Source organism: Malaclemys terrapin, assembly GCF_027887155.1.
Source record: "Malaclemys terrapin pileata isolate rMalTer1 chromosome 20 unlocalized genomic scaffold, rMalTer1.hap1 SUPER_20_unloc_3, whole genome shotgun sequence".
In the NCBI taxonomy this organism is placed as follows: domain Eukaryota; kingdom Metazoa; phylum Chordata; order Testudines; family Emydidae; genus Malaclemys; species Malaclemys terrapin.
The window spans coordinates 41,304-69,060 of NW_026530190.1; the positions used below are offsets into that span (position 1 = coordinate 41,304).

A 27,757-nucleotide genomic window follows, 5' to 3' on the forward strand; every position below is an offset into this window, starting at 1 on the left:
CCCGCACCATGGCCCCCCTCATCCCACCTGCCCAGCACTGCTGTGGGGGAGCAGGGTCGGGGCGCGAGGCCCCCCCAACCTGCCTAGCCGGGGCTCTGGCCTTCAGGGCCCTGTCTGCTCAGTGGCTAATCCACCACTGCCTATGCCCTGGGGACCATTTACTGACCTCCCCCACCCCCATTCCAAGCAGCAGGGGGTCCCACCAGTTCTTATCACCCACCTGCAGGGTTGGTTTTCCAGCTGGCCCCATGGTGATATTCTGTTTCCTTGGTGACCGACTTCCCATGTCGCCCCAATGACCCTGTAACGGGTTTGGTCAAAGAGACCCCCACTGCCCCCCGCCACTTGGGACTGTCACCTGATGAGCTGAGATTACCTCTGAGCCCGTCTTCCCTGCCTGGTTGAGCCGGACACGCCAGCCTGCTACAACCCAGAGCCAGGGGCTGAACCACGTTCCCAAAGCTGCAGACTTAACCGAAAACAGCTTAGTGGGTTACCTATCTCCAGCCCCCAGACACCCAGCTCCCAATGGGGTCCAAACCCCAAATAAATCCGTTTTACTCTGTATAAGCTTATTCAGGGAAAACTCATGAATTGTCCACCCTCTATAACACTGCTAGAGAGAGATGCACAGCTGTTTGCCCCCCCCCCCCCCCAGGTATTAATCACTTACTCTGGGTCAATTAATAAACAAAAGTGATTTTATTGAGTATGAAAAGTAGGATTTAAGTGGTTTCAAGTAATAACAGACAGAACAAAGTAAGTCGCCCAGCAAAATAAAACAAAACACGCAAGTCTGAGCCTAATACATTAAGAAACTGAATACAGGTAAATCTCCCCCTCAGAGATGTTCCAATAGCTTCTTTCACAGACTAGACGCCTTCCTAGTCTGGGCCCATCCCTTCCCCGGGTACAGCCCTTGTTAGTTCCAGCCGGCATCTTAGGTGGTAACTAGGGGATTCCACAAGACTGGCCCCCTTTGTTCTGTTCCACCCCATTTCATAGCTTCGGCACAAGGCGGGAATCCTTTGCCTCTCTGGGTCCCCAACCCTCCTTCTAAATGGAAAAGCACCAGGTTAAAGATGGATTCCAGTATCATGTGACATGATCACATGTCCCGTGAGACTTCATTACCCACTGGCTGGCACCCAGGTATACAGGAAGACTTACAAGTAAACAGAGCCATTTACAACCAATTGTCCTGGTTAATGGGAGCCATCAAGATCCCAACTCACCATTACCGGCCCACACTTAGCATCATGACAGTAGGCCCTCAGAGTTAACTTCCTAGTCCTAGTTTCAGATACGAGAGTGATACGTTTATACAAATAGGATGACCACAGTCAGCAGATTTATAACCTTTGTAATGATCCCACAAGAGACCTTGTGCACCAAGCACATTCCAGTTACATCATATTCACACTTATGGAGAACGTCGCAGACCCCCCACACACACACACCCTTACAGCCCGCCTGGTGCTGACGCATGGCTCAGCGGCTGAATAAGACCTTGTGACGCCCAACTACAGTTGCCAACTTTCTAACGGCACAAAACCGAACACCCCTGCCCCGCCCCTTCTCCGAGGCCCCGCCCCTTCTCTTAGGTTCTCCGAGGCCACACCCCCTACTCACTCCATCCCCTCCCTCTATTGCTTGCTCCCCCCCACTCACTTTCACCGGGCTGGGGCTGGAGGTTGGGGTGTGGGGAGGGGCGAGGGCTCTGGCTGGGGCTGTGGGCTCCGGGGAGGGGCCAGGGATGAGGGGTTTGGGGTGCAGGAGGGGTCTCTGGGCTGGAGCCGAGGGGTTCAGAGTACAGGAGCCGGCCGTTTCCAGGAGCCGCCTCAGCCCCATGGCGCCACCGACTGACTTTTAGCGGCCTGGTCAGTGGCCGAAAACCGGACACCTGGTAACCCCACCCTCGACCCCCGCCAGGACTCCTGGGTTCTACCCTGGCTCTGGGAGGGGGGACGTCTGGCTTTTGAGTTTTAAAAAACAATAATGGTCTTACCTCTTTTTCTCAGGGGGTGGGGGACGGGCCTGGTGCCCCACAAAGGCCATTTGTCTTTGCCTAAAAGGATAAATAAATCCCAGGACTCCCAGAGCTCAGGGCTTTAAATGAAACACCAGCCCTGCTGTGTGGGCCGGGCCCAGCCCGTCAGGTTCGGGTCGGCGCTGGCGCGGGGCCAAGCCAGATGGTCTCACCTGTCCTGGGCTCGGCATCGTCACGGGTTCCCTCCAGCGCCCAGCGCCGGGAGGTGGGGGACGTGCTGAGAAGATGGGGGGCTGCACCCCAGACGCAGAGACGCTGGAACCCCCCATCCCCCGAGCCACCTGCCCAGCGGCTGCGGCTGGGGCTGTCTGGGGGGTGCATGAACAGACGGGGAGGGGCTGGGGGAAGAGCCGGGTGAGGGGAGCAGGGGCTGGCTGAGAGCAGGCAGGAGCCCTGGATTTGGAGGCCAGCGGGGGACCCTGCCCAGCTCCTCGGGAACTTTCTACCCCGTGGAGGGAGAAGCGCTCGGTCTGCAGGCAAAGGAGATGCCTCCAGCAACCAGACACAGAGAACCCAGGCGTCCGGGCTCCCAGCCACGCCCCCCACCCATTATAACTACTGGACCCCACTCCCCTCCCAGTGAGAGAACCCAGGCGTCCGGGCTCCCAGCCCTGCCCCCTGTCCTGCTCTAATCACTAGACCCCACTCTCCTCCCAGTGAGCAAACCCAGGCATCCGGGGTCCCAGTGCCCCCCTTACCCCACTCTAACCACTAGACCCCACTCCCCTGCGAGAGAACCCAGGCGTCCAGGCTCCCAGCCCCCGCCCTCCTCTGACCCACTTGACCTTCCAATTGCTCCCATTTCCCCATTTCCTCGCCCGCCCGTCATGCGCCCCGACCCGTGAGAGCTGAACTCAGCAGAAACCGCCCGATCCACGGACGCCCGCCCCACCCCCCATCTCCCTGTGGGCCCAGCCGCTCCCAGTGCCCCTCCCTCCGGGCCCAGCCAGCTTCCAACCGGCCCCTTTACGACGTTCCCCACCCCGAACCCGCTGACCCCCAGCCTGTTCGCAGCCCTAGTTCATAAACCAACCCCCCCCACCCCGCAGCCCCGTGACTGGCCCCAGGGAACCGGCTTGGACCGGATCCACCGCTGAGCCCCGAAAACAGGAACCCAGAGACCCTGACCCTGGGAAACAGGCGGGGGGCGGGGGGGGCCAGGACTCCTGGATTCTCTCCCCAGGTCTGGGAGGGGAGTGGGGTCTAGTGGTTAGAGCCGGGGCGGGGGGGCTGGGAGCCAGGACACCTGGGTTCGCTCCCTGGCTCTGGGAGGGGAGTGAGGTCTAGTGGTTAGAGGAGGGGGAGCTGGGAGCCAGGACGCCTGGGTTCGCTCCCTTTCTGCTGGGGCATATTTGGTGCGTCACATGCGCTCAGCCCCGCGGCGGGGGGGTGGCTAAGGAAGGAAACAGCCCAAGGGGGGGGGGTGCTGAGTCATGCTGAGGGGCCACGGGGAAGGTTTGTGCTGAGTCAGGGTCCGGGGGGGGCGGGGCGCTTCTCTCTCTGTCCAATCAGCCTCCCAGAGCCGAGGATAGAACCCAGGCGTCCGGGCTCCCAGCCCCTCCCGCACTGTATGGGGCGTGCCAGTAGCTGCTAGCGGCGGGGGGGCGGGCTGGGCCGGGAAGGGCCGTGGGTATAAAGGGTCCCCGCCAGCCCCCCGGACCCCACAGGCTCTTGCTTCAACAGTGCTTGAACGGAGCCTCTGCACCCCGAGACCGGCCCGCACCCCCGGAGCCTCTGCACCCCGAGACCGGCCCGCACCCCCGGAGCCTCTGCACCCCGAGACCGGCCCGCACCAGCCCCCACCGGCACCATGAGCTCCCAGATCCGCCAGAACTACGACCCCGAGAGCGAAGCCGGCACCAACCGCCTGGTGAACCAGCTGCTGCGAGCCAGTTACAGCTACCAGTCCCTGGTGAGCGCCCCGCTCCCACCACTGCTCCCCACTCCCCTCCCAGCGCCGGGCAGAGAACCCAGGAGTCCTGGCTCCCAGACCCCCCGCTCCGACCACTGCTCCCCGCTCCCCTCCCAGTGCCGGGGAGAGAACCCAGGAGTCCTGCTCCCAGCCCCCCCCGCTCCGACCACTGCTCCCCACTCCCCTCCCAGCGCCGGGCAGAGAACCCAGGAGTCCTGGCTCCCAGACCCCCGCTTTTCCCATCCGCATGTCCCCAGCACAGGGACTCCCCCCCCCCATGTCATTGAGCCCCAGCCCCCGCGCCCGCCAGCCCCGCTGGGTGCCAGATCTGCCTGCCTGGGTCCCTGACACCCCCCCCCAGCCCCACCCTCTGTTGTTTACCAGCCGCTCCTCGGGCAGAGTCCAGCCTCCAAGGACCCTGCCAGTCCCCAGCGATGTTAACCATTAACCACCCCTGACGTGGGGAGGGGTGGGGCTGTCCCCTGGCTGTGGGGGGGGTCCCTGGATTGGGGAGTTTCAGGGGGGGGTCTCTGGGGCAGTCCCTGGCCTCCCCCCACTCTCTAGCCTTAGGGGCTGGGTGGGGGCTCTCTAGGGGGGTGTCTCCCCCTCCCTGGATCTGGGGGGCCTGGGGGCAGCCCCTCACTCGGGGTTCACTGATGTCTTCTCCCCCCGACCAGGGCTATTTCTTCGACCGGGACGATGTGGCGCTGGCCCATTTCTCCGAGTTCTTCCGGCACCTGTCGGGCGAGAAGCGGGAACAGGCCGAGCGGCTGCTGGGCTTCCAGAACCGCCGGGGGGGCCGCATCCTGCTGCAGGCCATCCAGGTGAGCCGGGGGGGCTGGGGGCAGGAGGGAGAGATGCAGGTGGGGGGTGCTGGGGTCTATGGGAAAGGTTGAGGGGGACCCCATCTGCCCCCCCGCCCGCACAGCCCTAACCTCCCTCCCCCCCACCACCAGAAACCGGAGCAGGACGAGTGGGGGAATGGGGCGGCCGCCATGGACTTCGCCCTGAAGCTGGAGAAAACCGTCAACCAGGCGCTGCTGGACCTGCACAAGGTGGCCATGAGCCACACGGACCCCCACGTGAGTGACCCACCCCGAGAGAACCCAGGAGTCCGGGCCCCCCTGCTTTAACCACTAGACCCCACTCCCTTCCCAGACCTGAGGAGAGAACCCAGGAGACCTGGCTCCCAGCCCCGCCCCCCACTCTCACCACTAGACCACCCCCTTCCCCTTTTTTTTTTTTTTTTTTTTGCTTGGGGCGGCAGAAATGCTGGAGCCGGCCATGCCCAGGAGACCTGGCTCCCAGGATGCGGGTGCACGCGCGCACCCACACACGCACCCCCCTACCCCCCCCCTCACCACTAGACCCCCCCCATTCCCTCCCAGAGCTGGGAGAGAACCCAGGAGTCCTGGCTGCCAGCCCCCCTGCTCTAAGCACTAGACCCTCCCCTCCCAGAGTCGGGAAGAGAACCCAGGAGTCCTGGGGGGGGAGAAGGCCCAAGGGGACCCCCGTCTCTAACTCTCCTCTACCCCCCCCCCCAGATGTGCGATTTCCTGGAGACCCACTACCTGGACGAGGAGGTGAAGCTCCTGAAGAAACTGGGCGACCACGTGACCAACCTGCGGCGCGTGGGGGCGCCAGAGGCGGGGCTGGGCGAGTATCTCTTCGACCGGCTCACCCTGGACGACAGCAGCTGAGCCCCGAGCTGCCCGCGGCGCCGGCCCTTTAAATCCTGCTGCCCTGCCGGGCCGGAGCCCCCCCAATCACGGGGTGACCTGCCCCCTCCAAAGTCTGTAACTGACATTGAATAAAGGCTTGGCCTTAGCACTCCGGCTGTGTGAGGTGTCTGATGGGGACCCAGGCGTCCTGGCTTCCAGGGACCCCGCTCCAACCCCCTCCCCTCGCAACGCCCATGACAGAACCCAGGTGTCCTGGCTCCCCATCCCCCCACCACCATCACTCTAACCCCTGCCAAGGGGGGGGTACATCCCCTCCCATCACCAGTCCTCCCCACACAGCTTGGCACTCCCCAGCTGGTTAATGGGGTGTCCGATGGCATTAACCCCTGGGGGGGGCAGCTGCTGTCCCTGCCCCCTTGAACTGGGGCGGAGACCAGGCGGTCCCTGTCCCTGCTCCCCACACCCTACGAGCAGCATCCCGGCAGCACCCCAAACTCAGCGCTGGAAGGGGGGCACCGGGGTGCTTGCCTGGGAGGGACCAAGCACCCCATTGCACCAGGGGCGCCGCCCATGGTCTGACCCCCAGCCTGAATCCCACAGGTGGGGGGGATGTTGCAAAAGGCTGGAATCCCACCCAACACCCCACCCCAGCAGGGCCACGTCCCAGCACTGGGTGAGGAATCCCCACCCGAGTCAGCTGCATCCCATCATTGGGCGAGGGGTCCCTGTATAGCCAGCCCCTGCACCCCACCCCAGAGCGAGCCGCATCCCAGCATTGGGTGAGGGGTCCCCGTATACTCAGCCCCCGCCCCACTCCATAGCCTGCCGCATCCCAGCATTGGGCGAGGGGTCCCCGTATACTCAGCCCCCGCGCCCCAAGCAGGCTGTGGGACGCTCCCCATGGGACACACAGCTGCCGCCACTGAGTTCAACTCACGTTTATTCTTAGGCCCGGCCCGGCTCCCTGTGGCCCGGGAGAGACAAAAATGAAACCAAGCGACGACATTTGCAACAGCCATAAATAAAAAACACGAGCCGGGGTGGAGGGGGCCTCACCCCACAGAGGCCCGATGGCACCCGTGGGTGCAGCACCCAGCCCAGGCACAGAGCGGGGGGCCTAGGCACACAGCCCAGGGGATGGCAGCCCAAACGTTTTTGAAACATGATTTTCCTTGTCTTGGGGTTGCTGGGAAACTGGCAGGCAAGGGGAGCCCTGTCTAGACACCTCCCCCTCCCCCCTCTCAGCAGCAGGTCCAGCTGTGTGACCCCTCCCGCCCGCTCCCCAGCAGATGGCGCCAGCCGGGAGCAGGGTTCTAGATATCAAGCAGCCGGGTTCTCGACTGGTCTGTTGTTGGAGGTCTGGGAGGGGGAGGGGACGTGACCAGACTGCACCCGCATACAGAATCCTGGAGCCTTCCTGCAGCCCCGTCATTGGCCATGTTCTAGAGCAGCCCCTCAGACTGAGCACAGAGTGATCTAGAACCCAGCAACCGAATCCCAAGCCGAGAATGATCGAAACCCTGCAAGTCATTCTAGCCCAGCCACGCTGCTGTCTAGTGACTTCAAACAACCTAGAACATGTGCCAGGCAGCTTGGGTTTCTAGCATCTGCCCCTGACATTGCTAGAATGATCTAGAACCCTGCCCCCAGCAGCATCTTTCCATCCTACACGCAGTGCTCTAGAATGATCTACTATGTGATCTAGACCACCTCTTTCCGAGGCTATGCTCGCCCGACCACAGGAGTGCTGCAGAACGCTGCGAGAAGGCCAGGACTCCCAGCACACGCTGTTCTAGAATGATCTAGGTGGAGCTGCATGAAGTCAGGAACCAACCCATTTCCCTTTGTTCACAGCGCCCGCCAGTGCTTCCCCCTTCCCAGAGATGCCATTCGAGATGTCCCCTCCAGAACACCCAACACCCTTCAACATCTCTTGACCATGCAATGTTCTGGATTGGTCTAGACCAAGACAATGTGGACTTCTACATATGGCCCCAACCCCTTCATTGCACTGAGGGATCCAGAACGCTTCAGACTCAGTAGCAGGGTCATTCTAGACTGCCCCTCCTTCTAAACAGCTCCAGCATCCTGCTATGTCACATCACTCCAGAACAATCCAATCAAAACCCTACAGCAGGTCCCATTCTAGACTGGTCCAGAACCCCCAATATCACCTGATGCTGCATTCCAGAATCCAATACAGGTACCCTACATCCTCGACCCCCATTTTAATACACAGAATTCTAGAACAATCTAGATCCCCAAACAGAATCCAGGGCTGCCCTGCATTCTTGAGTGAGAAGTCTTATAGAAGGATCCAGACCAACCCCACACCTTGAAGCCAGGCCCTGTTCCAGACCAGGCCTCTCTCTAGACCACACCTGACCTTGCTCCTAGCCCAAACCATTTGAGAGCCCCCCCATCTCTCCTGAACATTGGCAGCTGCAAACACTAGTACAATCCAGAGTGCTGCAGACAAGAGGGAGGTTGTTCTAGACAGTTTGGAGGGGCAGGCCAGAGCCTATAGTGCATAGGGTCCTGGAGCACCTTGGAGACTGGACTCTCGAACACCCATGCCACTGATCTAGAACACGGAACAAACCCATCACTTTGGGGGTCCCGAGGGAGAGCCAGAAGCAAAGGATGGGAGGCAGGAGGGAGATGTTTATCTCACGTGGAGGGATCACCCCTGGTTTTGAATGATCTAGAACCCAGCAACCCTCACCACCAAAGGGGAGGAGGGTTTCTAGAGGACAGTTGGTGAGAAGGGGATGTTTATACCATCTCATGGGGGGGGCTGGTTTTGAATGATCTAGAACCTAGCACGAGCAATCTAGAACCCAGCAAAAAGGGAAGGGTGGGTTCTTGAGAGGGCAAGCCAAAAGCAGAGGATGGGGACGGCAAGGGGGTTGCTTATAACCGTTGTGCCTGGGGTGGGGGCACTCCCTCGTTCTAGACCAGTCTAGAACCCCCTCCCCTAGTTCCTCTCCTCGATGATGGAGTTGTTGGGGCTGCTGGGGTCGCTGGGGCTGGAGGGCATGGTGGGGGTGGAGGCGTTGGAGGCATTGGAGGAGGTGCTGGCCTCGCTGGAGCCCTTCTTGGGTGGCTTGCGCCACTCGGGGACAGGGCCCGTCATGGCCGGGGGCTTGATGTTGCGCCGATCCTTCTCAGCCTCCTCCTCCTCGTCGTACCGCTCGTCGTCTTCCTCTGTCTCGCTGTGGTGGGGGCTGGAGTGGCGGGAGATGGAGGGCGAAGGGGGCACGGAGGCCGGGCGGGGGTAGCGGAATCCTTGGGCCTGGGTGGAGAGAGAGACACAGACGTGCCTGGTAGCGCCAGTGCCCAGACGCGGCCGCACAGGGCTGGGGCCGGGTGTACAGAGACCCCTCCGGGGCGGGGTGTGTGTGTAGAGGGGTGATGTAGCACTCCATATGCTTTATACAAATATGTTTGTAAGCGTGACTACGATGTAACTGGAATATGCTTCGTGCAAAAGGTCTCTTGTAAGGCATCATTACAAAGGAAGGAGTCTAGTCTGTGAAAGAAGCTAACTGGAACATCGCTGAGGGTGAGATATTACCTGTAATTAGACTTGCGTGTTTTGTTTTATTTTGCTTGGTGACTTACTTTGTTCTGTCTGTTATTCCTTGAAACCACTTAGATCCTACTTTTTATACTTAATAAACAAAAGTGATTTTATGAATTGACCCAGAGTATGTATTAATACCTAGGGGAGCAAACAGCTGTGCATCTCTCTCTAGCAGTGTTATAGAGGGCAGACAATATAGGAGTTTACCCTGTATAAGCTTTATACAGAGTAAACAGGTTTATTTGGGGTTTGGACCCCATTGGGAGCTGGGTGTCTGGGGGCTGGAGATAGGTAACCTGCTAAGCTGTTTTCAGTTAAGTCTGCAGCTTTGGGAACATGGTTCAAACCCTGGCTCTGGGTTGCAGCAGGCTGGCGGGTCTGGCTCAACCGGGCAGGGTTCTGAAGTCCCAAGCTGGCAGGGAAAACGGGCTCAGAGGTAACTTCAGCACGTCAGGTGACAGTCCCAAGGGGGTCTCTGTGACCGAACCCGTCACAGTGGCGTAGTCAAGCGGGATCTGTGCACAGCTGAGTGCTTTGAAACACTGGTAGTGATTTTAAGTGAGTTAAGTGGGGTGGCCGGAGAACAGACGAAGCGGTTACTGGTTTGTTATTTTCCGTTTGCTTATTTCGGGTAAGGGAAATAGAGGCAGGAAAGTCAGCAAAATAGGTGAGAGTGAAGCTCAGAAGAAGCTAGAATGGCACAGGGTGCAAACTGCTAAGAGGGAAAGAGGGAGCCAGCAAGCCCTGGAGTTAAAGACAAAGAAATCGAGGCCCAAATACAAGCCCAAATCGAGACCCAGAAGCGTGAGCTGGCTGTAATGGAGCGGAAGCGGTGCACAGAGACACGTATCCTGGAGGTGGACGTTGGGGTCCTGGTGACGGCTCCGGTGGGAACAGCCCCCAAAGACTCTGCAGGTGGAAGCAAACCCAACCCGAGTGAAAGGGAGGGGGCGGGGGGATTGGGCTGGCCAGTGAAGGGTCTGTCATAGCTGGGAGCCCACAGCTGGATCAAGGTCTCCTTCCCTTTTGGAGGACACAGGGGGAAGTCCAGACGGAAGGCGAGGCTGGACAGGAGGGTCTGCCCGCCTTTTGTAGGAAGGCATTTTCCCAGAAATGCCAGACCCCTCCCCTGCGGATCAGGTTTTGAGGGGAGAGTCCACCCCGCTGACCTGTTGGGATCAGAGCGTGGGGTGACCTGGGGGGATCTTACCAATCCAAAGCGCCCCATGGAAAGATGTTCCTGCCAGGTTTGTAAGGCAGGAGGAAGAAAAACTTTGCCTTAGGGAAACTTCGCAGCAGGTGGGGCCCAGCCCGAAGAGATTCCAGAGGGAGGGGCCGAGGGCAGGCATGGCTGCAGTGCACCCTTTCCTTGCCAAAATCCAAACACAGGCCTGAATTGAGAGCCTTCCCCAAAGCGGCAGGAGAATCGGTCTCCTACCATGGTGCCCGGAGGGACTGGGAAATACAGTGGACGCTGGCCAAGCCAGGCTGTGTGAATGACGTCTGTCCGTCAGAAACTGGCTGTTAATCGTGCCTCTTTTGCTACTTCATCTAGGGGTCAAGACAAAGGCGTTAACGTGGGGGGAGGGATAACTCAGTGGGTTGAGCAGTAGCCTGCTAAACCCAGGGTTGTGAGTTCAATCCCTGAGGGGGCCATTGGGGGATTGGCCCTGCTTTGAGCAGGGGGTTGGACTAGAACCTCCTGAGATTCTAGGACATCTGCCAATGCTGATGTTTAATGGTAAAGCCTTTGAACATGTGGGACATACCTGATTTGTGGGAAAAAACTGTTGTACATGTTAAGGATGGTGACAAGACAGTCCCACAAGCATGTCGCTTTTCAGTTTATACCTGTTGTGACGACGTGGGAATGTTCTGAATGTTTTCTCTGAATACTGGGTGGGTGCCTCAGTTTCCCCTATGCCTTTCTTAAGTATCGAGGTGGGGGGGATAAGGGGGTGTGAGTGTTGCAGAGCCCGAGAGGGAGGTGTGATGGGGTCGGCCCAAAGAATGGCCGACCTCCTGGCAATTGATGACCTGGGCCCCCCCCGCAAGGTGCCAACTGAAGGTGTTGGAGAACAAAGAGATCAGGTGACCCTGGTCCGGGAAAGAGACAAAGGCCAGAGGAGGGGCTGGAGGGGGTGTCAGTTTTGAGCCGGCTGGGGAAACAGAGGGAGGCCCAGAACCAGGGTCTGGGCTCCCCACCCCCCAAGATGGACCTGACGGAGGGGTACTGTTCTCTGTACTTACAAGCTGCGTTTTGGGCTGTGTTCCTGTCATCTAATAAACCTTCTGTGTTACTGGCCAGCTGAGAGTCCCGGTGCATCGCAGGAAATAGGGGGTGCAGGGCCCTGACTCCCTCACACTCTGCGACACCTGTAAACAGGCTTGAAGCCCGGCCCAGCAGCAAAAGCATAACAGGCCGATGTTGCTGTGTGACCGGGGAAACTGAGGCACGCCGCCTCATGGCATTGGTGGCTAAATGCCAAGACACCTACACTTTAACAGATATTGCTATCTGCATTCTGTTATCAATACTGCACCCCAGGCACCAGGAACCCAGAACTTTGCTAGAACACCTATAAATAACATCATAGGGTTTAAAAGGTACCGGGAGGGTGTGTAACCAGAGACAAACAGCGATTTTACACGTACTGCCTCCGCCACGTCCAAGTCTCCGACAGTAAGTTCAGGAGGAGGGGGTGATGTAGCACTCCATATGCTTCATAAAAATATGTTTGTAAGTGTGAATATAATGTAACTGGGATATGCTTCATGCAAAAGGTCTCTTGTAAGGCATCATTACAAAGTTTCTGATCTACTGAGTATGATCATCCCCTTTGTTTGCACATGTTATTTCTAGGTCTGGAGTTGGGAGAAGAAGATACAAACGTGTATCACTGATGTAAACATACTAAGTGGAAGCTGTTAAGGGTGCTTCAGATTCAATGAACTGTGAATGGCTCTGTTAACCTGCAAGCCTCCACTGCATACCTGCAGGGCAGTCCTGAGAAACCCCCTAGCTACCACCCGAGCTGGAACAAGGGCTGTACCCGGGGAAAGGATTGTGCCCAGACTAGGAAGGCGTCTAGTCTGTGAAAGAAGCTTTTTGGAACATCTAAGGGTGAGATTTTACCTGTATTCAGTTTCTTAATGCATTAGGCTTAGACTTGTGTGTTTTATTTTATTTTTCATGGTGACTTACTTTGTTTTGTCTGTTATTTGAAATCACTTAAATCCTCCTTTTTATACTCAATAAAATCACTTTTGTTTACTAATTGACCCAGAGTAAGTGATTAATGCCCGGGGGAGCAAACAGCCGTGCATCTCTCTCTATCAGTGTTATAGAGGGCGAACAATTTATGAGTTTACCCTGTATAAGCTTTATAGAGGGTAAAACGGATTTATTTGGGGTTTGGAGCCTATTGGGAGCTGGGTGTCTGGGTGCTGGAGTCAGGAGCACTTTCTAAGCTGTTTTCAGTTAAGTCTGCAGCTTTGGGAACGTGGTTCAGACCCTGGGTCTGGGCTGCAGCAGGCTGGCGGGTCTGGCTCAACCAGGCAGGGTTCTGACGTCCCAAGCTGGCAGGGAAAACGGGCTCAGAGGTAGTTTTGGCACATCAGGTGGCAGTCCCAAGGGGGTCTCTGTGACCGAACCCATCACAGGGGGCACACACACAGGGGCTGGATACACAGGAACCTCTGGGGGAGAGGATGCAGGGACCCCTTGGGGGTGAGGTGAGGAAACAAAGGAGCTGGGTACACACGGATCCCTCGGGGGGGGGGGGGAAATGTAGGGGCCAGGGACACAGGGACCCCATACCCAGCGCAGAAACGCAATACCCTCGGGGGTACCGTGGGGGCTGGGTATATGGGGCTCCTCGGGAGGGGCACTGGGCCTCTTGGGGGAGGCTGTGGGGGCTGGGTATACGGGGCCCCTCGGAGGTCTCACACTCACCGCTGTCTCCTCCGGGGGCTCGTAGGTGAAGTTGTCGGGAAAGGCCTTGGCGAGCGCCAGGTGTCGGGCAGACATGTAATACTGGGGTGGGGGAGAAGACACGGGGGGTTATGGGGGGCTGGGCCAGGACCCGCCCCCTTCTGCCATCCCCACAGCTCCCCTCTGCCCCCCTCAGCCAGCCTCCGTGTCTGCCTCTGACAGCAGCAGGTTCTCCCCAAGGGGTCGGTTCCCATGGAGGCCGGGGGGGGGGGGCGCGACGGGCACGGGGGGGGGGGAACTCCACCGCCCCATGAGCTATTCTTCCCCCCCTGCCAGCTCTTCCCCCACATGGCCTGGCCCAGGGATACCCCACTCACCCAGCCCCTCTCCTACTCACCCGGCCCAGGTACTTCCAGTCCAGCAGGTCGGAGAGGCGCTCGGTCCGGTTGCGCTGGATGATACGCTGGCGCCGGCTCTGCTGACAGAAACTGTACAGGAAGGACGTCAGCTGGGTGCACGAATCATCCAGCGCCCGGAACCGTCGGTCCAGGATGTAGATCCCTGGGGGAGGGAGAGGGGAGGGAGTGAGAACCCAGGAGTCCTGGCTCCCAGGCCCCCTGCTCTAACTCACTAGCCCCCCCGTCCCCTCCCAGAGCTGGGGCAGAACCCGGCCTCTATGTTAAATCTCGACCCATTTCTGAGCTAAGTCCGCTGGGAGAGAGAATTTAAACAGAAAAATGTGAACAATCATTGGGAACAGTCCCAAGAATGTTCTATTAGAGGCCTGAAAAGCCACAATCACGAAGATAGGTTAAAAAACCAACTAGGCTTATGGGGGAATTGACAGCAACTATACAAAATAAAGACAATATACAACAAGTGGAATGAAGGAGAAGGTGACAAAGCATTTCAATCAGAAATCAGGAAGTTGTAGAAAATTGATAAGGGAAGCTGAAGGACACAAGGCGAAATCTATGACCAGCAGAGTTAAGGACAATAAGAAGGATGTGTTTGTTTTTTAGCGTATTAGGAACAAAATAAATCCTATATCTTGACTTTCGCAAAGATTTTGATGTGGTCTCCCACAGTATTCTTGCCAGCAAGTTGAATAAGTATGGATTGGATGAATGGACTATAAAATGGATAGAAAGCTGGCTAGATCATTGAGTTCAACGGGTAATGATCAATGGCTCGATGTCTAGTTGGCAGCCGGTATCAAGTGGAGCCCTCCAAGGGTCGGTCCTGGGGCCAGTTTTATTCAATACCTTTATTAATGAGCTGGATGGTGGGATGGATTGCACCCTCAGCAAGTTCGCAGATGACACTTGTGACGAACTGGGACTGTTCTTACTGTGGTCTGTGAATGCTGACAGGGGAGTGTGACTAGGATAGTCTGCCCGAAGGCAAATACCTGAGCGTGTAACATGAGAACCCAGGAAGGGGTTGGAGGCCAGGTGACTCCTTGGCCCGGGAAACTGAACAAAGGCTGTGGGAGGGGTCGCTGAAGGCAGAGTCTGGGAAGCTGGGTCGTGAGATGGTGGGGAGGCAGAGATTGCTCTGACCTCCCAAGGGGGGCTGGGATGCCCTGGGACCCCAAGATGGACCTAACTGAGGGGGTCCCTGTTGTCTGTGCCTGCAAGACCTGTCATGGACTGTATTCCTGTCATCCAAATAAACCTTCTGCTTTACTGGCTGGCTGAGAGTCATGGTGAATCGCAGGAAGCCGAGGGTGCAGGGCCCTGAGTTCCCCAATACTCCGTGACAACACTAAGCTGGGGGGAGAGGTAGAGACGCTGCTAGGGTGCAGAGTGACCTAGACAAATTGGAGGATTGGGCCAAAAGAAATCTGATGAGGTTCAACAAGGACAAGTGCAGAGTCCTGCACTTGGGATGGAAGAATCCCAAGAATCGTCTATCAGGGATGGTCTAGACAGTATTTGGTCCTGCCATGCGGGCAGGGGACTGGACTCGATGACCTCTCGAGGTCCCTTCCAGTCCTAGAATCTATGAATCATGCAGCGCTACAGACTAGGGACCGAGTGGCCAGGCAGCAGTTCTGCAGAAAAGGACCTGGGATTACAGTGGACGGGAAGCTGGATATGAGTCAACAGTGTGCTCTTGTTGCCAAGAAGGCCAACGGCACATTGGGCTGCATTAGTAGGAACATTGCCAGCAGATCGAGGGAAGCGATTAGTTCCCTCTATTCGACACTGGTGAGGCCGCACCCATCCAGTTTTGGGGCCCCCACTACAAGGAGGACGTGGACAAATTGGAGAGAGTCCAGCGGAGGGCAATGAAAATGATCAGGGGGCTGGAGCACATGACTTACGAGGAGAGGTTGAGGGAACTGGGATTGTTTAGTCTGCAGAAGAGAAGAATGAGGGGGGATCTGATAGCTGCTTTCAACTACCTGAAGGGGGGTTCCAAAGAGGATGGAGCTCGGCTGTTCTCAGTGGTGGCAGATGACAGAACAAGGAGCAATGGTCTCAAGTTGCAGTGGGGGAGGTCTAGGTTGGATATTAGGAAACACTATGTCACTAGGGGGGTGGTGAAGCACTGGAATGGGTTCCCTAGGGAGATGGTGGAATCTCCATCCTTGGAGGTTTTTAAGGCCCGGCTTGACAAAGCCCTGGCTGGGATGATTTAGTTGGTGTTGGTCCTGCTTTGAGCAGGGGGTTAGACTAGATACCTCCTGAGATCTCTTCCAACCCTAATCTTCTATGATTCCATGAATGGAGTTCATCCATTACTAGATGGACAGGATAGAATTGTGAACAACAACACAGAAAAGCAGAAGTGTTCAGTAAATATTTGTGTTCTGTATTTGGGAAAAAGCCAGATCACGTAGCCAAATCATATGATGATAAAACACTTTCCATTCCAGCAGGATCTCTGGAGGAGGTTTTGACGATATGGGGGAGTTTCTTGTTTTTCTTGTTTCCTATGGGGGATTTGCTTGGTTTTCCAATGGTTGGCATGCAGAGGGGGTAGGACTCAGTTTCCCTGGGTGCTACTGGTTTAACGAGGTGATCGGAGAGGGTTTGTGGTTACAGAAGACCAGAGAGGGAACTTGGGACCCCAGCCACTGGCGGGGAGAATGGAGACCCCAGTGACCGGTGACCCGGAGACCCAGCTCAGGAGTCGCAGCCGGTTCTGGCCAGTGGGGGGACAATGGGCTGCAGGGACAGGACCCCGGTGACCTGACCAGCTGGTTCCGGCCAGAGGACAGAAGGCTCAGGCGATCCTGTTTACGACCCTGTTTCCCTGGAGAGAAGACAATGGACAGAGCCTGGGCTTGGGGCCGGTGATCTCAGATGCCCAGCTGGGAAGCAGGGGGGCTCTGGGCTGGAAAGGGGGAGCAGGAGTCCCTCTGGTCTAGAGAACAGGATGGGATCGTCTCGTTCCGGGGGTGGAGGTCCCGGGGGTCCAGAGCGAGTGGACTCCCTGAGGGGGCCCACGGCGAGAAACAGGTGTTCTAGGGCTCTGAGAGGTGCGGATCCAGGAGGTGGAGGGGCCTGACCCCGAGAGAGAGTGGACCCCCGAGAAGGGCTGTCGCACTAACAGGGGCACCCCCCACGGACCGCTTGGGGCCAAGAGTGGGCACGATCTGTGAGTCCGTGACAGAGGTGAAACAGCAGCAACTAAAGCTAGACATTTTAAAATCAGCATGTCCCAAAAACTTGCAACCCAGAGTTTTAAAAGAGCTGGCCGAGGAGCTCACTGGACCATTAATTTTCAGTAAGTCTTGAAACCCTGGGGAACTTCCAAAAGATTGGAAGAAAGCCAATCTGCGACCTGGGTAATTATAGACCAGTTGATCGGACATCGATCCCAGGCAAGATGATGACGTGGCTGATGTGGGACTTAAAGAATTGAAAGGGGACAACGTAATTAACTCCAATCAATATGGGACTATGGAAAATAGATCCCATCCAACTACTGTCACATCTCTTCTGGTGAAATTAGAAATTTGAAAGACACAGGTCATGGGGCTGATGTGACCTATTCAGACTTGTGTGGTGCTACACGACATTAAGATCAAAACACGAGAAGATAACACATTGACATGGCTCACGTTAAATGGATTAAAAACTGGCTAGCTGCTAGATCTCGCAGGGGGCACCGCTATCAAGCGGGTGGGTTTCTAGTGGGGTCTCGCAAGGCCCCTCGCTACTGAATGTTTTTATCAGTGACCTGAGGGAAAACATCAAATCCTCACTGATAAAGTTTGCAGACGACCCACACGCTGGGGGCATGGGAACCAATGCAAAGGATGGGTCAGTGATACCCAGCGAGCTGGTCGCCCTGTAAGCCGGGCCCAAGCAAATGCTGCGTGTTAATACAGCTCCGGCTAGGACCAGAGAACGCAGGCAGCACGTACAGGCTAGGGGGGCCTCTCTCCTGGGGAGCAGTGTGGTGGGCGATCAGCGGCACCCCGTGGGTCCTGGGCCGTGTGAACAGGGAGATGGCGAGTCAGAGCATCGCCTCTGGAGCTGGCCCCGGGGCAGCTGGGATCCTGCACCCAGCTCTGTGTCCACATCTCAAGGAGGATGGTGGTAAATTGCAGAGGGGCCGGAGAAGAATGTGAGGGCCGGAAAACCTGCCTGCGAGTGAGAGACCCCAGGAGCTCTGGCCGTTTAGCTGAGCAGAGAGAAGGGGGGGACCTGCGTGGGGAAGGGATCCCGGGCGCGTCAGTCTAGCACAGGCAGGGCTCACGCCCTCCTGGGGCCGGGCGTGGATGCTGGACGCATTCAGCCGGGAAATGAGGCATCCGTTTTGCCCAGGCAGGGGGATTGGCCAGAGAACAATTCCCCCAGGTCGTGGGGTAGGGGGGCCCGGGACTCACCGTAGGCCGACGGGTCGGCGATATGCTCTTCCATGAAGCAACCGAATCCGGAGAGGTTGGTCGAGATGCTGGGAATCCCCATGACAGTGCATTCAGCTGGCGGGGGGAGAGGGAGTGTTAGACCCGGGGTCGGGGGGGGGGGGGGGGGGGGGGGGGCAACTGGATACACATACCCCCTTCCCCCGCCCTTGTAGCCCGCTTCTGAACAACCATGTCTGAAACCACAGAGCGTGATGGCCCCATGGACACCCACCACCTGGAGCGCGGGGGCTGGATATACGGGGCCCCCCCCTCACCCGGCGCTGGGACACAGCCCCTCGGGGGTGGGGGCTGGTTATACAGGGACCCCTCATCCAGAGCTGGGGATAGAACCCAGGGGTCCTGGCTCCCCCCCCCCCCCACCCCCGTCTAATCACTAGACCCCACTCCCCTCCCAGAGCCGGGGAGGAGAACCCAGGAGTCCTGGCTGCCAGCCCTCCCCACTATCCTCCCTGTCGCAGGGGGAACCCAAGCGCTGGACACCCCAGTTCCTTGCCTGGTGTGTAGCCCCACGGCTCGTAGTAGGAGGGGAAAACCCTAGGTGGCAGCCTCGGACGAACTCTTCGTAGTCCACGGGCAGCAGGGGCTGGTGGAGGACAGGAACTCGGGGTGGAAGATGACCTGGGGGCAGAGAGGGGGGGGTGTTACCCCCGCCGGGCAGCACCCCCCCTTGTCCCTCCCCCGCGGGGCCGCCCCCCGGCTCACCTTGACGCGGTCAGCACTACTGTTAAACAACCCGAGACGCCGGATGGTATTGAGGACGGGATCCGTAGAGTCGTCCAGCATGTTGTGGGTGCAGACGGGGGGGAAGGAGTGACGCTAGGACGGACAGACACCTGTCAGGCGGGGGAGGCTTTGCCGTCGCAGGACTGGACCCAGGCGTCCGGGCTCCCAGTCCCACAGCTCGATCCCATGAGATCCCACTCCCCTCCCAGAGCCAGGATTGGACCCAGGAGTTCTGGCTCCCAGCCCCTCCCTTCCCCGCGCCCTCACCACTAGACCCCACGCCCTTCCCAGAGCTGGGAGAGAACCCAGGAGTCCTGGCTCCCCCCTGCCCCCCCCGCTCTAACCACTAGACCCCACTCCCTTCCCAGAGCTGGGGAGAGAACCTAGGAGTCCTGGCTCCCAGCCGCCCCCTGCTCTAACCACTAGACTCCCCCCTCCCCCGACCCTGACCTGGGAGAGAACCCAGGCGTCCGGGTACCTGGGTGGCGAATATCGCTCTCTTCATCATGGTGAAATCCTCCTTGTCCAGCATCTTGTTCATGTCGGGGAGGTTCCCGCTGGGGGAACGGAGGGGGGTTAGTGGGGGCAGAGCCCAGGACTGGACACCCCCCAGCTCCCTGCACCCCAAGGTGCCCCTCACAGCCCAGAGCCCCCTGCCCCATATAGCCCACCTGCCTCCCCCTCGCTCCCCAGCTCCCCACCGGCCTTCCGCTACAGGGAAGCTGAAGGGCTGGCGCAAACCCCCCCCCCCCCCCCCCCCCGGGCCGCTGAGCTCGGGACTTACACCAGCAGCGATTCATACAACTTCTTCCCAAACTTCTCCTTCACGGCATTGGCTGTGTCCCTGCAGAGACAGAGAGAGAGGGAGAGATCCTGGGAGTCAGGACTCCTGGGTTCTTTCCCCAGCACGGGATGGGGGTCTAGGGGTTAGGGCACGGGCGAGCCAGGACTCCTGGGTTCTTTCTCCGGCTCAGGGAGGGGAGTGGGGTCTAGTGGTTAGAGCAGGGGGGCTGGGAGCCAGGACTCCTGGGTTCTTTCCCCGGCTCGGGGAGGGGAGTGGGGTCTAGTGGTTAGAGCAGGGGGGCTGGGAGCCAGGACTCCTGGGTTCTCTCCCAGCTCTGGGTGGGGGATGGGGTTTGGTGGTTAGGGCAGCGGGAAGCCAGGACTCCTGGGTCCCGTGGGGGGCTCACCAGAGCTGCTTGCGCACGGGCCTGCCCCTTGAGGCTCTCCACGTTGAAGTTGTTGGTCCGAGCCGGCATGATGAAGAAGGTCACCACGGTCACCTGGCTGCCATTCACCTGGGGGGGCAGAGGGATGAGGGGGGGGGGGGCGCGCCCGGGGCCATTCCCCAGCAGGGATGGGGACTCCAGGAACAGCTCAGCTCCCGTCCCAGAGATGCCCCCCCCCATCTTTCCCCCAGAGACACCCCCCCACACACACACACTGCCCCCTGCCCAGCTAGGAAACCCACCACAGGCCCCATCCACCCTCCCCCACTGCCCTCTGCCGCCAGGGGTTTGTCCGACCCCTTCTGACTGGGCCCCGAACGAGATGGCAGGCAGTGGGGGGCCTCTCACCCGAACCCCCAGAGTGGGGGGAGCAGGGCAAGGGACCCCCCCAGCGGGCAGGGAACCCCCGTTACCCGGAGCAGGTAGTTGAGTCGGGCCAGCGCCTCCAGGAAGATGTCGGCCCCCTTGTTGGAGAATTCGTAGCCGCCCGGCGATGAAGAAGAACAGGGTCTTGTCCAGGTTAAAGTCCAGGTGCCTGGGGCAGAGAAACCCCTGAAAGTCCAGCCCCCGTGCCCCACCCCAGAGCCAGCCGCATCCCAGCTCCGGGCGAGGGGTCCCCGTATACGCATCCCCCGCGCCCCACCCCAGAGCCAGCCACATCCCAGCGCCGGGCAAGGGTCCCCAGATACCCAGCCCCGCGCCCCACCCCAGAGCCAGCGGCATCCCAGCGCCGAGCGAGGGGTCCCCATATACCCAGCCCCCGCGCCCCACCCCAGAGCCAGCCGCATCCCAGCGCCGGGCGAGGGGTCCCTGGATACCCAGCTCCCGCGCCCCACCCCAGATCCAGCCACATCCCAGCGCCGGGCGAGGGGTCCCCGTATACCCAGCCCCCGCGCCCCACCCCAGAGCCAGCCGCATCCCAGCGCCGGGTGAGGGGTCCGTGGATACCCAGCTCCCACGCCCCAGCCCAGAGCCAGCTGCATCCCAGCGCCGGGCGAGGGGTCCCCGTATACGCAGCCCCCGCGCCCCAGCCCAGAGCCAGCTGCATCCCAGTGCCGGGCGAGGGGTCCCCAGATACCCAGCCCCCGCGCCCCACCCCAGAGCCAGCTGAATCCCCACCCAGGAGGAGTCCAATTGACATACTGCACCTAGCACTGGGTTGAAAGGGGGGGGGAATCTGACCTCACATGCCCCCTTAATCCTCTACAGCACCTCAAGGGAGTAGTACAGAGACAGCAGGTGCAGTATTACCAGCAGCCAGAAGGGGGCGCTGAGGGGAATTCCAGGAGGAAAGAAGCAGGGTTCAGTGAGTTTGGGGCAGAGTGGGCCGGGGTGGGGGAGTGGGGGGGGGCTGGGACCCAGGACTCCTGGGGTCTACCACGGTGGCGATGGAAATACTGTTCCAAGGTTGTGCCTGTGGGACCGAGCAGGTTGGGGCGCCCCAGAAGCTGGGGTGTCAGGGACTCACCCATAGAAATGCCCCCGGACGAACTCCTGGATGTGGGCCTTGCTCTGGGCGTGGAGGTTCTGGAACTCGTGCATGGCAGAGAATTTCTTGACATTCAGGCCGTTGGGGGTCACCATATCTGGGGGGGGGAGGCAGGAAAAGGGGGGCACCGGAGAGCAGACACGGGGCAGCCATTAGTGGGAAATAACCAGGCCTGGGATTGCCTGTTCTTCCCCACGCTGTTCTATGTGGCTGCTCCACACCCCCCGCGCTCCACCCCAGAGGGGACGAATCCCAATGCTGGACGAGGGGTCCCTGCATACCCAGCCGGCCCCACACTCCCAGCCCCTCACCTGGTTTTCTCTTGAGCAGGTGTTCGGCTTCCACAGCCGTGATCTGGGACACGGTGGTGAAGACGTGGGTGCAGTGCACGGCGGCCCGCTCCATGCAGTACCGGTGGTAAATCTGCCGGTCCCCGGCCTCCTTGTCCACGTTAAACTGGGGCCAGGAGGGAGGGGGGCAGTGAGACAGGACAAAGTGGTAATGCCCTGGAGTAGGGTAGACCATGGGGAGGTGGGGGCAAGGGGAAGCCAGGACTCCTGGGTTCTCTCCCCGGCTCTGGGAGGGGAGTGGGGTCTAGTGGTCGGAGCAGGGGGGGCTGGGAGCCAGGACTTCTGGGTTCTCTCCATGGCTCTGGGAGGGGAGTGGGGTGTAGCGGGGGGGGGGGGGGGGGGGGGCGGAGACGAATACTGGGAGCCAGGACTCCTGGGTTCTCTTCCCGGCTCCGAGTCTGGGAGCCAGGACTCCTGGGTTCTCTCCCCAGCTCTGGGAGGGGACCATGCACCCCAGGGCGCCCCCCACCGGTGACTCACGGCATGCAGGTTGTTGTAGAAGTCGACGCTGCCCGCGCACAGGTAGCGCCCCAGCAGCGTGGCGTGGGTGGTGAAGATGGTGGCCACCGGCAGTTTGCGGGTACGACACAGGATGAGCCCAACGCCCGCCAGCCACTCGTGGAAATGGCCGATGACAAACGGCTTCTCCTCGCACTGAGCCACGAACTGGGGCGAGAGAGAGAGAGCCCGGTCAGGACGCCTGGGTTCTCTCCCTGTGCTGGGAAGGGATGGAGGACTAACCGATAGAGTGTGGGGGGGCTGAGAGCCAGGACTCCTGGGTTCTCTCCCTGTGCTGGGAGGGGAGAGGGGTCTGGTGAGTCAGAGGGGGATTGGGAGCCAGGACACCTGGGTTCTCTCCTTGGCTCGGGGGAGGGGGGTGCTGCTGGGAGCCAGGACGCCTGGGTTCTCTCCCTTGCTCTGAAAGGGGAGGGGGGTTGGGAGCCAGGACGCCTGGGTTCTATTTGCGACGCCCCAGGAAATGGGACGATCGGGGGCCAGTGGCGGGCTGGCCTAGCGGGCGCGGTGGGCAGAGCTGGGGGCTCTCGGGCAGCATTCCCCCCCGCCCCCCTGCGCACCTCGCCGAGGAACCAGGCAGTGAGGAAGCCGAAGAGGACGGCGTCGTTGGCCTCCCGGTCGTACCAGGGCACCCCGATGGCGCAGCTTTCCCACAGCTCCGTCTTCCAGCGGTCCAGGCTCCAGGCCGTGGCCCCCACGTCCAGCAGCACCACGTAGGGGCCCCCCTCGATGAGCCAGCGCCCAAAGTACACCTGGGGAGGGCAGGGGTGAGAGGAGCCGACACCCAGGGCCCCCCCCCACTTGGACCCCCAAACCACACCCAGGGCCCACCACCTGGGCCCCTGCCACCGAGCACCCAGCAGAACCCCAGCCCCCAAACCAACCGCCCAGGGCCTCTCCCCATCACAGACACATGGACCAACCCCTCCAGAGCCTCCACACCCAGCAGGGACCCCCCCCAGGGGAGACCCCAAGAATGGGGTTGGGGCCCAGATAGCAGTAGCTACTTCCCTACACCCCCCACAATGTAGCCCTCCCCCCCCGCACCGGATCCCAGCCCTCCCTCCCCCCCCCCCCCCACCAGGAGGGGACTTCAGGGCAGATATTTTCAGCACCAGAGAAAAACATCACGTGTGGGGGGGGTGACCTTTCCTGGGGGGTAACCTGAGCCTGGCTACTAAAGATAGTCCCCCTCTGGGGACTCGGCCAATGGGGGGGGGGGCTGGGCGTCCCAGAGGTGCTGGGTGGGGGGAATGAGACACTCCCAAAACACCAGGGATTGGGCGTGATGGTCCTAATAGGAGACAGGATTTCTGGGGGTGGGGGTGGGGGTTCTATTCAACCTGGTTAGGTGGCGGCAGAACTCCTGGGTTCTCTCCCTGGCTCTGGAAGGGGAGTGGGGGCTGGTGGTTAGAGCAGGGGGGGCTGGGAGCCAGGACTCCTGGGTTCTCTCCCTGGCTCTGGAAGGGGAGTGGGGTCTAGTGGTCAGAGCAGGGGGGCTGGGAGCCAGGACTCCTGGGTTCTCTCCTGGCTCTGGGAGAGGTGTGGGGACTAGTGGTTAGAGGGGAGGGAGGGAGATCTGGGTGCCAGGACTCCTGGGTTCTCTCCTGGCTCTGCGAGGGGAGCAGGGTCTAGTGGTCAGAGCAGGGGGGGCTGGGAGCCAGGACTCCTGGGTTCTCGCCTGGTTCTGGGAGACAGGTGCAGGAATCGTTCTGGTCAGAAGAGGGGGACGCCAACATAGAGGTAGAGGAAGTGGGTGGGGCCCCCCTTGGACCATGGGGAGCAGCAGGGTCACATCAGTCCCCACCCCCCCACGAATCACAAGGAGGCCCCCGAACACCCCTGGCTGTCACTTTGCCGGGGGGGGGGGGGGGAGGAGGGGGCTCTCCACTTGCAGTGGCTGGTGCCCCGGCTCAGCTCTCACCTTGCACCCCTTGGCGTTCATGGAGTCGATGGTGCGTCGCACGGCCGGGTGGGGCGGGTCGATCAGCTCCACCTGGGTGCGCACGTTCTGCTCCATGTAGGGCCCCAGCAGGAAGTAATTCTCCCCCCACTCGTCCGACGTGATCTTGGCCTTGGTCTGCAGCACCGTGTAGATACCCCCCACTGGGGGGGGGGGTTAGAGACACAGCCCCCCATGCACCCGCCCCTGGAGGAGGGGGCCGATATACACCCTGCCCCTTTATCTGAGGGGGGGCCCTTGATACACACCCCTGCCCCACACCTGGGACTCCCTTGCACTGTCCCCTGGGGCCCAGCAAGATGCAATGCATTGTGGGACCCCCAGCAGCAGGGCCCCCCCCATTGACTCCCTTGCCCCATGCCCCATACCCCCAAGCAGGCTCTCAGCCACCCAGGTCCCCAAAGCAGGAGACCCCTCCCACCTCCCCAACTCTAGCGCCCCCCATGGTCAAAGCCCCCCCCCCCCCCCAAGCCTGGCCTGGCTCCCCCAGCTCCCGCCCAGAGACCCTGCCAGGGGCTGCCCCACGGCGCAGTTACCCCGCCCCAGCTCAGACTGGTCCCTTCTCTGCACCAGCATCTCCACCCGCTGGCCTGGGCCCCAGACCCCCCTGCAAGAGGACCTGGGGGGCAGGAGGCATCGGGGGAATCACAAGGTTGCGCTTGTTCCCTCACAGCCAAGGCCTGGGGGGGTCACAGCGCAAAGGACAGCTCCAGCCAGCACCCCCCCCACGCTGGGACACGGTCCCCTGGGTGGGGCAAGGGGGCTGGGTATACGGGGACCCCTCGCCCAGTGCCGGGATGCGGCCCCCTCTGGAGTGGGGCATGAGCTGGTTGTGGGGGACCCCTTGCCTGGGCGGAGTCGCGACCTCATGTTCCTGCTCCTCACCCCATAGGAGGATGCCTGGGTCTACCCCACAGCGAGCCATGGCCCGGCGACTCACAACGCAACCTCCTGGGCTCCCAGCCACTGGACCCCACCCGCCTCCCGGAGCCAGGGAGAGAACCCAGGTGTCCGGGCTCCCAGCCCCCACTGCTCTAACCACCAGCCCCCACTCCCCTCCCAAACCTGGGGAGAGAACTCAGGAGTCCTGGCTACCAGCCCCCCCCTCCCTCCGAGCCAGGGAGAGAACCCAAGCATCCGGCTCACCTTTGTTGGCCACCTCCCAGGCCACCTCGAAGAGGACGGAGTTCTCCAGGTCGATCTCATCCTCCCAGTCCTCCAGCCCCGTCAGGGAGGTGACGGAGACGCTGCGGGCCAGGGGCATGGCGGCTAAGGCTGGGGGGCAGCGCTTTGCCAAGGGGGGGGTCTGCGTGGCGGGCTGGGGAGACAGACAGACCGATCAGCCCTGTTACCCCCCCCCAGTGCAGGCCCACGGGGGGGCGGGGGGAGTCAGAGCCACGGGACACCCCTTCCCCGCCACCTCCCAGACCCACAGGAAGGGGGGTGGGAATCAGAGCCGTGGCTGGTGGGGAACTAGGAGGGGAGATTGGGGCACACGGGGAAAGGGGTTGGGGGGGATCACGGGGGGCTGGGGGAAGAGGAGGGGAGGGGGCTAGGGGGACATGAGGGGAAGGGGCTAGGGAAGGAGGAATCAGAGCCTTGGCTAGTGGGGGGCTGGGGGGGATGCAGGGGGGTCAGAGCCTTGGCTACTGGGGGGCTGGGGGGATGCAGGGGGGTCAGAGCCTTGGCTAGTGGGGGGCTGGGGGGGATGCAGGGGGGTCAGAGCCTTGGCTACTGGGGGGCTGGGGGGGATGCAGGGGGGGGTCAGAGCCTTGGCTAGTGGGGGGCTGGGGGGATGCAGGGGGGGGTCAGAGCCTTGGCTAGTGGGAGGCTAGGGGGGATGCAGGGGGGGGGTCAGAGCCTTGGCTAGTGGGAGGCTAGGGGGATGCAGGGGGGTCAGAGCCTTGGCTAGTGGGGGGCTGGGGGGATGCAGGGGGGTCAGAGCCTTGGCTAGTGGGAGGCTAGGGGGGGATGCAGGGGGGGTCAGAGCCTTGGCTAGTGGGAGGCTAGGGGGGATGCAGGGGGGGGTCAGAGCCTTGGCTAGTGGGAGGCTAGGGGGGATGCAGGGGGGGGTCAGAGCCTTGGCTAGTGGGGGGCTGGGGGGATGCAGGGGGGTCAGAGCCTTGGCTAGTGGGGGGCTGGGGGGGATGCAGGGGGGGGTCAGAGCCTTGGCTAGTGGGGGGCTGGGGGGATGCAGGGGGCACGCGGGGAAAGGGGTTGGGAATCACGGGGGGCTGGGGGAAGAGAAGGGAAGAGGGGACTAGGAGGACATGGGGGAAGGGAAGGGGGGACATGGGGGGCTGGATGCTGGGGGGGGCTCGACGGCTCCCTCTCCCCCCCCACTCACCTCCCCGCAGTGCCTCCAGCCAGCCCCTCCGCTGCGCTAGTCTCAGAGTGACCCCGCCCCTCCCCCATCTGCTGCAGCGGAGCCCCGCCCACACAGGGTGTGGCCCGGGCGGCGCCACGCCCCAGTGCGTTCCCGCGACGCTGAGTGGAGCGCTCAGAGGACCCCGGGTTCTGATTGGCTGACGTAGCCGGTGACCGGCCAGGGAGGGACACGTGGGAGAGGGCTGGGTACGTGCTCCAAGGTCTTAAAGGGGAAGTGTCGCCAATTCCAGGAAAGGGGGGAGGGGAGCAGGGCAGGAGGGGGTGGCAGGGAGGGGTCAGAGGAGAGGTACGGGGGGGTCAGGGGAGGGAGGGGATGGAATCAGAGGGCGGGGCCAGAGGAGGGGGTAGGTCAGGGCGGGCGGGGGTAGGATGCGGAGGGGCGGGGACATGAAGGATGTGGAGGGGCAGCGTAAGGGAGGGGTGGGGTCAGGGGGAGAGTCAGCGTAGAGGGGGAGGGGCGGGGTCAGCGGAGGAGGGAGGAGGGAGGAGAGGCGGGGTCAGGAACGGGGTGGGGTCAGGGGAGGAGAAGGGCTAGGGTAGGAGCGGGAGGGGCGGGGTCAGGGAGGGAGTGAGGTTAGATGAGGGGGAGGGGCGGAGTCAAGGAGGTGGTGGGTTAGAGGAGGAAGAGGGGCGGGGTCGGGGGGAGGGGTGGGGGCGGAGTCAGAGGAGGGTTTAGGAGGAGGAGGGGCGGGGTCAGAGGGGAAGGGGCGGAGTCAGAGGAGGAAGAGGGCGGGGTCAGGGAGGAGGAGGAGGAGGGGAGGGGCGGGGTCAAGGAGGGGGTGGGGTTAGAGAAGGGGGTACAATGAGGAAGGGGTCAGAGGAGGGTTGAGGAGGAGGAGGGGGCGGGGTCAGAGGAGGAGGAGGGGCGGGGTCAGGGAGGGGGTACAATGAGGGAGGGGTCAGAGGAGGGTTTATGAGGAGGGGGCGGGGTCAGAGGAGGGAAGGGGCGGGGTCAAGGAGGGGGTGGGGTTAGAGAAGGGGGTAGAATGAGGGAGGGGTCAGAGGAGGGTTGAGGAGGAGGAGGGGGCGGGGTCAGAGGAGAAGGGG

The 27,757-nt window shown here is 61.0% G+C and overlaps 2 protein-coding genes across 2 annotated transcripts; one reads left to right on the forward strand and one right to left on the reverse strand.

Moving 5' to 3' along the window:
- The first annotated feature begins 3,710 nt into the window (after window positions 1-3,710).
- On the forward strand, window positions 3,711-5,795 carry FTL (ferritin light chain). The gene is made up of 4 exons (XM_054015028.1): window positions 3,711-3,962; window positions 4,640-4,786; window positions 4,919-5,044; window positions 5,507-5,795. Exons 1-4 carry the CDS (start codon window positions 3,861-3,863, stop codon window positions 5,660-5,662), a joined length of 531 nt encoding a protein of 176 aa, XP_053871003.1. The 5' UTR covers window positions 3,711-3,860; the 3' UTR covers window positions 5,663-5,795.
- A 772-nt stretch (window positions 5,796-6,567) lies between these two features.
- GYS1 (glycogen synthase 1) lies at window positions 6,568-26,756 on the reverse strand. Its single transcript, XM_054015027.1, is given in 21 exon segments — window positions 6,568-8,939; window positions 13,186-13,266; window positions 13,562-13,725; window positions 18,011-18,106; window positions 18,546-18,584; window positions 18,587-18,637; window positions 18,640-18,670; window positions 18,755-18,868; window positions 19,254-19,332; window positions 19,560-19,619; window positions 19,966-19,982; window positions 19,984-20,073; window positions 20,418-20,486; window positions 20,488-20,539; window positions 21,473-21,590; window positions 21,805-21,949; window positions 22,324-22,509; window positions 22,920-23,111; window positions 24,284-24,465; window positions 25,469-25,640; window positions 26,670-26,756. Coding segments are annotated over 20 exon segments (2,202 nt in total). The 5' UTR covers window positions 25,587-25,640; window positions 26,670-26,756; the 3' UTR covers window positions 6,568-8,621.
- Window positions 26,757-27,757: the final 1,001 nt, after the last annotated feature.

What these genes read in the sequence shown, in the direction of transcription:
- FTL (XM_054015028.1), top strand. Translation starts at nt 3,861, where the DNA reads ATGAGCTCCCAGATCCGCCAGAACTACGACCCCGAGAGCGAAGCCGGC. An exon ending in GTTACAGCTACCAGTCCCTG is followed by an intron (nt 3,963 to 4,639) that starts GTGAGCGCCCCG and finishes CCCCCCGACCAG; the next exon opens with GGCTATTTCTTCGACCGGGA. An exon ending in TCCTGCTGCAGGCCATCCAG is followed by an intron (nt 4,787 to 4,918) that starts GTGAGCCGGGGG and finishes CCCCACCACCAG; the next exon opens with AAACCGGAGCAGGACGAGTG.